At 37.9% G+C, this 8,565-nt stretch overlaps 1 protein-coding gene across 1 annotated transcript in view; it reads right to left on the reverse strand.

Moving 5' to 3' along the window:
* LOC104853273 (transmembrane serine protease 11D) overlaps positions 1-8,565 on the reverse strand; it is a 59,584-nt gene that overhangs the window by 10,387 nt on the left and 40,632 nt on the right. The window contains exons 5-6 of the mRNA XM_010611178.2: positions 4,497-4,535; positions 2,084-2,261 (exon numbers count right to left, since the gene is read on the reverse strand). Of these exons, the coding sequence (XP_010609480.2) occupies positions 2,084-2,261; positions 4,497-4,535 (217 nt within the window). The remainder of the gene's footprint in view (positions 1-2,083; positions 2,262-4,496; positions 4,536-8,565) is intronic.

Below are 8,565 nucleotides of genomic sequence, written 5' to 3' on the forward strand. Positions count from 1 at the left end.
TGTGTGCATGTGTATGTATTGGGCATTGGCCCTGGGTCCTTCTGCATTCTTTTTTATTTTGTGAAGGGTCTTTCTAAATTATTCAGTCTGACCTCAAAGTTGTTATCCTCTGACCTCAAAGTTGATAATTTCTTACCACAGCCTTCCTAATAGCAAGGATTATGGGTGTGTGCCCCTAGGTTGGAGTTTAATTTAGATTTGATAGGTGGGTCACAAAAGCAGTTAGAATCCAATCCTATTTTGCTTGCATCCTTAGTTAAACTAAGAGCCTATTAAATCCAGCCATTGGGATTTATAGTTCCTACACTTGGGTGTGCTTTGAAATCGATTATCTACCTTTCTTGCTTTTCAGCCTTTCAAGTGTCAATGATTAAAATGTTGTTTTTTGGTGAATTTTGTTTATTGTATTACATTGGATACAGCAATAAAACTGCCAATCTATATAAAATGGTATAATTTTTTGAGTATATTTGAGTAAATGTCTGATTTATTCAGTCTATAAACATTGAATTATGAAATACTATAAGAAAAGTTTAGAATAACCAGGTTTCTTAACATTTTTGTTCATAATCTACATACTAGTTTTATTAAATTTTAGTCCCCCTTAATTTAATGAACACTTGTAAAAAGAACTGTATTAAAATCTAATAATCTCAAATCTAAAACGCTCTTCTTAGAAATTGTGAACATTTCTGAGAAAGGTGGCACATGATTGCAGTTGGAGCTACTAGGGAAACCAAGCCAGGAGGATTACAATTTCGGGACCAGCCTGGGAAATTTAGTGAGATAGTGTCTTTAAAAAGCGAGCTGGAGATATAGCCCAATAATAAAGCACTTGGTTAATATGTTAGTGAAAGAAAGAAATTGTAAAGTATTGAAAAAAAGAAATTGTGAAGGTTTCACTGAATTCAATAGGAAGAAATGGAGATTTGGAGAGGATATTAGCACTACAGGAGAATCAACAGGTTGATTCTCATAGGGCAGTGTTCATAGGTGGGAAAATGTAGACAGTGTTTACAAGAACAAAAAAATGCTGTTAGCCTGAAGCTTAAAGTCCAGGCTTTAACAAAGCAATTTGGATTGGTTATACTATGGAGGACTCTGGGTGTGAGGTAAATAGGGTAGCAGCAAGTTATTGAAAAAATCTGAGAAGAGAAGAGCTACGTTAAAGGGTACATCTAAGCTTACCACCACTTGTCTGATCTTTTTTAGTTTAAATTCCAACAATTGTTGGAGTCTAGGATGCTCTCTAATTAGGTAGGTTTGAAATTAGCAGATTTTCATCATGCTGAAGTCTAAAACCCTATTAGTGTGTCCTTTTATTTATACTAACAGGCTACCTACTTCCCACTGGCAGCCAATAATCTAGTATAAATAATGAGTTTTAGTCATTTTAATTAAGAATTCTTGTAAATTGTCTAAATTCACTTTACTGAAGCTACTCTTAATCAATGATCATTGTTTTGGTGTATTCTAACTCCAACATTAGATTATAAGCTCCCTTAAGGCAGGGGTAGTGTTTTATTCATATTAGTAGCTCTACAGTACATAATTCTGTGCTCATCCTAAATATTCAGTCATTTTTGGGTGAATAAATTTATGGCATTTGGAAGTCACTAGGTCAGCCAGCCATCAGCCTGCTGATCAGCTTCCATTATATAATATACAAATCTTGAACAACAAAAAATCAACATATGTTTACATTAGCATATTCAATCTCACTAATAACACTCAGACATATATTACAATAGTCTCTAATTTGAAAAAAAAAAGAGGGAGAGGGAAGTTCAGCAAAATCTCTAAACTTTCATCTCTAGGATTTAAATGAAACATTCTGACATATAGACTTGTTATTTCCCTTGATGGTATACTATTATGTTAAACAGAGAACTACCAGTAAATTAGCAGGCTAAAGGAGAGACACACTTTTGCTTTCATGTATAGAAAGAAAAGACTCACTAAATTTTTGCACTGAATTATTTCTGGGCCCTAGCCAATCACGTTCAATCCTAAGGTCAGTGGTGTGTCTGCAGGTACCTGTCTGACCTGATTATTTCTCGGTGAGTGGGAGGTGCAGCCTCACCTTCTGAAGCAGTGAGCTGCTGTCAGGACCCACAGGTTACTGATCAGGACCCCTCCACAGTGGTGGGCACCGTTGACCTGCAGACTGACTTGCCATGGCCAATCGCCCTCCTCAGCTTGAGTACCTCCAATGACTCTCTCTGCAGACAGTGTAATGAGGTCTGGACGGGCCCCACATGCTGAGGAGAAAAGGGTATTGATGTGAAAGAGGTAACTATTCACTTGGTTCACTTACATTTTGGTGATTGCTGCGGGCCTTCTCCACCAGTTAGGACTTTCTGTCTTTTTCCCAAGGACATGCTCAACTTCCCAAAGCAAACAATATGCTGTACTTTTAGAGTAACAAGTGTGAGTACTGTTGCCTATTGACTGCATTCTAGAGAAAATTTATGACCTTAATTCACATGCGGGCTTCAACTTCCGGGACAACTTCGGAATTGTTTGGAATGGTTCATCAATGAGGAGTGAGATACACCAGTGTTAGAGATCCCAGCTCAGCTACAGACTCCTAGAAAAATTTATTTCCTCTCATTAGACCTTTTCTTCAAATTGTGGTCTGTGACTCTGTAGCATGGGTATTCCCTGGGAGCTTGCTAAAAATGCTGACTTTCAGACTCACACTAAGGAATAAATCAGAAGTTGTCTTTTGATAAGAGATGTGTGTGCCCACTTACGTTGTGTAAAAACCAGGAAGCCTCCTTAGTGGTGCTGTGGTTTGTTGCGGAGGTTCTAGTTCCTCTCTAGACCTGACTGAGTCTGATCAAACATGTGTGCAAAGGAATGGCTCTTGGGCAGGAGAAGATTCTCTAGGGTAGTTGAGGGATTTTAGCATCTAGGTTTATTTGTGTTGTAAGAAGCCCATGAGCAACTCAGTAATTGAAGTTGAAAGAGAATGAGAATCACTCAATTCCTCTTAATATCAATTTCTATGAATTTTTATTCTCTAGTCTACTACTAAGAAATTAGATGTAAACCACCAACAATTTCAATTCCTGGACTAGCTTCTCTAGGGTAGTTGAGGGATTTTAGCATCTAGGTTTATTTGTGTTGTAAGAAGCCCATGAGCAACTCAGTAATTGAAGTTGAAAGAGAATGAGAATCACTCAATTCCTCTTAATATCAATTTCTATGAATTTTTATTCTCTAGTCTACTACTAAGAAATTAGATGTAAACCACCAACAATTTCAATTCCTGGACTAGCTTTGAAGCACTGCCCTGCTTCGAAAGAATAACAACTCAGAAGCATTTTTTTTTTTTTTTTTGCAAATTCCCCAATATAGGACCAGAATTCCATTAAGAATATACATGGAACTTTGGTTCCTGTGCTGCTTCCTCCAAATAAATTCTCTAGTGAATTATTTAAGCATATTATATCCAAAATAATACTGAGTTAAATATTGATGAAATTGAAAAACACCCACGGTGTAGTACAACTCTGTAAAATTACTTAAATTTCTGAGATAGGCCAGAAATACTGGTACACTGAACTACTTTTCAGCTCTAATCTGTTGGCCAGAGAGGTAAATTCTGTGTTTCTAGCCTGAGAGTACATAGATAGTGTTGAACATAGTGACTTTCCCTGCATGTAAGACTTTCAAAAAGTGTTTTTTATTATATCTCACGATTAACCTGAATCCACAAGAAAGCATGCTATTCTGGTAGACAGGAAAAGTTACATAAATGGTGTCATGAAATATATCTTACAACTCTACATAAATGCCATCGTAGAACCAGGAAATTAAAAGATTCCCCCAAATGCAGAGAATATGTCCATAGTCCAATCTTGAGTAACTAGTTGGTGATACTCTTTTGCTACTTCATTTTTTTTCCCTAACAGGAGCTGAAATAGCTTAAACATTATTCTACGGATCAGCAGTGTCTTGTTCCAACAAAGATCAACCACCGTGACCCTAGACTAAAGACATCAACACCATAGACACTGCTATGGCAAAGGGCATAACTTTAACTTCTTATATTTTGGCCAAGATTATTTATAAAATAAATTCAAAACTTACCTTGAGTCTATTCAGTTTATTTAGACCAGAGAAACTATTTGGTATTTACACATGTGTGACTTATTTATTTCACTGAACTGCAATAATACATAAGATTCTAATAAGATTACTGACATTGTGAAATGGGAAGAAAGGGGCTAAAGGTGTAGGGAAGGTGTGATGGATAGGGGAAGGGTAATAAGGGAAAAGAAAAAATGTGAGATAATGAAAAGATGGAAATAAAGTGGTTGTAGATGGGGAGGGGAGGAGGGGATGAAGGGAGGGCAGGGACAAGGGGAAAAAATGAGAACCAAGACCTGTCATGTAGAGGTATGAGATCCCAACAATGAATCCCTAAATCCCTACTGTATCCCTAAAATGTACCAAATAAACTCAATTAAAGCTGAAAAAAAACTTACCTTGAGTCAAAATATTTTCTGTATCTTGGTCAGTAATTGCTGGGGGAAAAGAATAATCAACAAAATACAAGTTAAAATAATTTCGCCTTGATATCTTAAAGTGCAGGCTAAGAATCTCTGGGGTTACTGAAATTCAGATTCCTAGATTCCACTTCAAATCTGCTAAAAGAAACTCTAAATCATGCGCTTTAAAATTCTGTAACCTTAGCCATAACCTTGGCACAATTTATTGTTATGCACACTAAAGTTTGTGCTTAAATTTCTTATCAAATACTTAAAAGATTTCTTTGCTCTCGAGTCACTCAATTTAGTTGGGAAAACAGAGGCATAAATAAGTCACTGAGATGCAGTGTGATAATATAATAAGAGAAGTTAATTGTTCATTTATCAGAATATAACCATAAGTATACATTGGTGTATACATATATTACTCTACTGATATTCTTTGAGGTGCCAAAGGTACAACAGTGAGCAAAATGTAAGGGCTCTATCTTCACATTATTTTCATGTAGAATTAATCATAGAATCACTTAGATAAATACACATGCAGAGTTGTTACGGTTTGGATATAGATGTCCTCTCAAGCCTCATGCAGTCATGGGTGGGTGAGTCTAGTGTGTGTGAGGCTAGGATTAAGGGCATGTGATTACTAAGCCACTACATGTGAGTGATGGGTTTGGCCCTGCCATAGTCCTGGTAGTTGAATAAGATAAAACGAGCAGAAAGACACTCTTAAGGTCTCTTGTTGCCTTCGCTACCTTGTGTGTGCCATGTTGTTTCTCCTCTGTGATACCTGTTTACCCTCCCTGCCTTGGAGCTAGCTGATTATCGACGGAAGCCTCTATGAACTGTAAGCTAAATAAACCCCTTTCTGGTTAACTTTGGGTATTGGGTATTCTATCTCAGCAGTGAGTGAAATGTAAAAAGTGGAAGGGAAAGAAAAGAGAGTAATTTTTACCAGAGAGGATCACAGAAGTTATCAATGGAGGAAATGACATTTAAGTTAGTGGAAATAATCTTTGCTCTGTATTTCGAAAACCTAAAAGGAAAATTGCATGCAGACAAGAGGGGAAAAGACATTCCAAAGGGCTGCACAGTGGGCTAAACACAGAGTTACAAGGTGGCTGTGCAGTAGAACTAGGACATGTGCCGCTGCAGCGGGTGGTGGACCAGCCGGCAAAGACAGCCGTGTCATTATCATATGGGGAAGCTTTGGTGCTCCCAGTTCCAGGACTCCTTGCAAGACAGGCTCCTGGCATGTGCAGCAGTCATCTCAAACTCCATGAACCTGGTTTACATATGATTCACACCTCACGGTACTTCAGTCATTGACTCCTCAGTCAATGTACCATGTCCCCAGGGAGCTAGAAATCATCTCAAATTCCCCCTTTCTCATCCTTCTCACAACTCGATCTCCAGGCTCTTTAACTTCTAACCCCAATTGTCCTCTGACTTAGCCCGCTCCTCACTTCCCCTTCTGTTATTACTGAAGTTCATGCTTTGATCATTGGACACTAGCACTACTGTAATGACAAACTTTCTTAAAATAAAACATTTCTGTGCTTTTTTCAATTCTTTTACCCACACCATACCAGATTGGTCTTTTCTTTTTCTTTCTTTTTTTTTTTTTTAATTTGCTGTTTGTTGGCGCATACTATGTATACAATAAGATGACATTTATCATCCAGAATTTGTACCTTTACATGATATATCTTGGTTCTTATATTTCCCCATTCCTCTGACTTCCCTTCACACCCCACCCCTCCCTTTTTACAAAGACTTTGTTACCACCTTTTCCTTTTCTCATATTGTTTCCTTTCATTTCTTCCTTTTCCCCTATCCTTCCTACTTCCCCCTCCCCTTTGGACCTTTTATTCCTAATTTAAACTATCTATTATACATTTTGATCCTCATTTACACTTTCAGTTTCTCATACCAGAGAAACTATTTGGTATTTACACAGGCATGTCCTATTTATTTCACCTAAGAGTATGGCCTCAGTACAGCATAGTACCGGCATAGAAACAGACCCGAGGATCAATGGAACAGATTAGAAGATGCAGAAACATCTCCAGACACACACAGCCACCTCATCTTTGATAAAGAAGCCAAACACCCTTACTAGAGGAAAGAGCCTCTTTAATAAACAGTGCAGGAAAAATTGGATTTCCACTTGCCAAAGATGGAAACTAGACCCATATCTCTGACCATTCATTAAACTAAATTCAAAATAGATCGAAATCTAAGTATTAAAACAGAAACACTAAATCTGCTGGAAGAGAGGTTAGGTAGAACTCATGAAGAGACTGGTAGAGTAAAAGACTTTATGAACAAAACCTCAGCTGCACGTGAGCTAGCACAAAGAATCAACAACGGGGATCTCATCTTATTAAAAAGCTTCTGTACAGCAAGGGAAACCACTAACAGAATAAAGAGACAACCCAAAATGTCAGACTGATCTCTTTTTTTTTGTACTGGGGATCGAACTCGGGTCCTTGCACTTGCAAGGCTGATTGATCTTTTTTAAAAGTGTAGATCAGATCTCTCTTTAACATCTGAAAAATTTAGTGAGAAATCAGTGTTCTTTGTTTCCATAAGTATAAACATCTCAAGATAGGTTTTCTTGTGATCTAAAATCAGTTTATATAAAGTTATCTCCAGTGAGAAAATACATGCATACACAATGTTTGGGTGACATTTGCTTTGACAGCATCAGTGGAGCTAACTCATCCTTTTGGAACCAGGGAACAAAGAAGAGGTGGTCAGCCTTCCTCACTCTTTGAACCTGGGAGGCTTGAGTTTGAATTTGGAATGCCTACATGCTGTCTGAGTTTGAGTAACTATCTGTTCTAAATTGGGAGAGTAAAAGTGTCTATGGGATTTGGAGATTGTGAGGATTACACAAAGCAAAGATGCATAAAGGACACTTAAAACTGTTCCTAAAAAAACAGTAAGAGCTTTTTAAATAAGTTCTTTGATGACAGTGAAGAAAATGATGATGACAGTGATACAAATGAATGGTCCCAGCAAGCCTCCCTTCATTGTTCTGCCAAAACATCATGTTAATTATAGTTTATTCGCTTCTTTCCATGTCCTCCTACCTGGCAGTTTTCTTTCTCTCATCTCAAAATATGGGATCCTACTCCTACTTCAAAGTCCATCCATCTGCTTTTTACGGAGAGATACCAAACAGTCTGGTATTTTCCTCTCCTGGATTTCCTTAGTGGTGTTTTTTACACTGGGTGCTTGATCATACATTCCCTGAATTGTCAAGTCTGATCTTGATTGCTATCGTGGATTGGTTTATCTTTTGCTTCAGTTAGATTAAGGGGTCTTGGGAGGTGGAAACCACATTGTCCAACATGGTGTTGAACAAAATATGAGCATTTGGCAAGTGGTTTTGGAAGAATTCCCTAATATGTAGGAACAGAGGTAATAGTCAGTTGGGTATCAGTGAGTAAGGACACAGAAAGGCCATGGACTTTGGAGCAATATCTTGGAGATCTTCCCAGTGCCAAGCATTAGCTCCTTAGTTGCATCCAGTTGGGGAATGGGGACATGGGGGACAACTTCATGGTGCTAATGCAGTGACTGCAAAAAAAATAGGAGAGGATTCCAATCTTTTAACAGCGAGTAACTGCCATAGCAGGTGCATAATGGTCCAAAGTGGGAGCCAAAAAATGTCTTTATATCTTAAACTCATTTGAAGGAAATTATGGCTTCTTAAACTAGTATTAAATGGCCAAGTTGGAAGAGTGTCCTTTATTACATAATTATTTTCTTTCAGTCATGTAACAATGATATATTGAACATCTTTTATGTACTAGATCCTGGATGGCAGGACAGTAGAGTGAACAAGGCAAAGGGGTTCTTGCCTTTAGGAAGTTTGCAGAACAGGATGAAGCCAAAACAAAAACCCATAAAATATACAAATCACCTGTTTATTTTATTTTTGATAAATATTACAAAAATGAAGGCATTTGGGGCCTGCGCGACAACAGACCAGGAAGGCCCCAAAGACCCCAGAGGGGTTTTTTTTTTTCAGCTGCCTGCCTGCCTGCCTGCCTGC

Source organism: Fukomys damarensis, unplaced genomic scaffold (genome assembly GCF_012274545.1).
Source record: "Fukomys damarensis isolate Sample0158 unplaced genomic scaffold, DMR_v1.0_HiC HiC_scaffold_35, whole genome shotgun sequence".
In the NCBI taxonomy this organism is placed as follows: domain Eukaryota; kingdom Metazoa; phylum Chordata; class Mammalia; order Rodentia; family Bathyergidae; genus Fukomys; species Fukomys damarensis.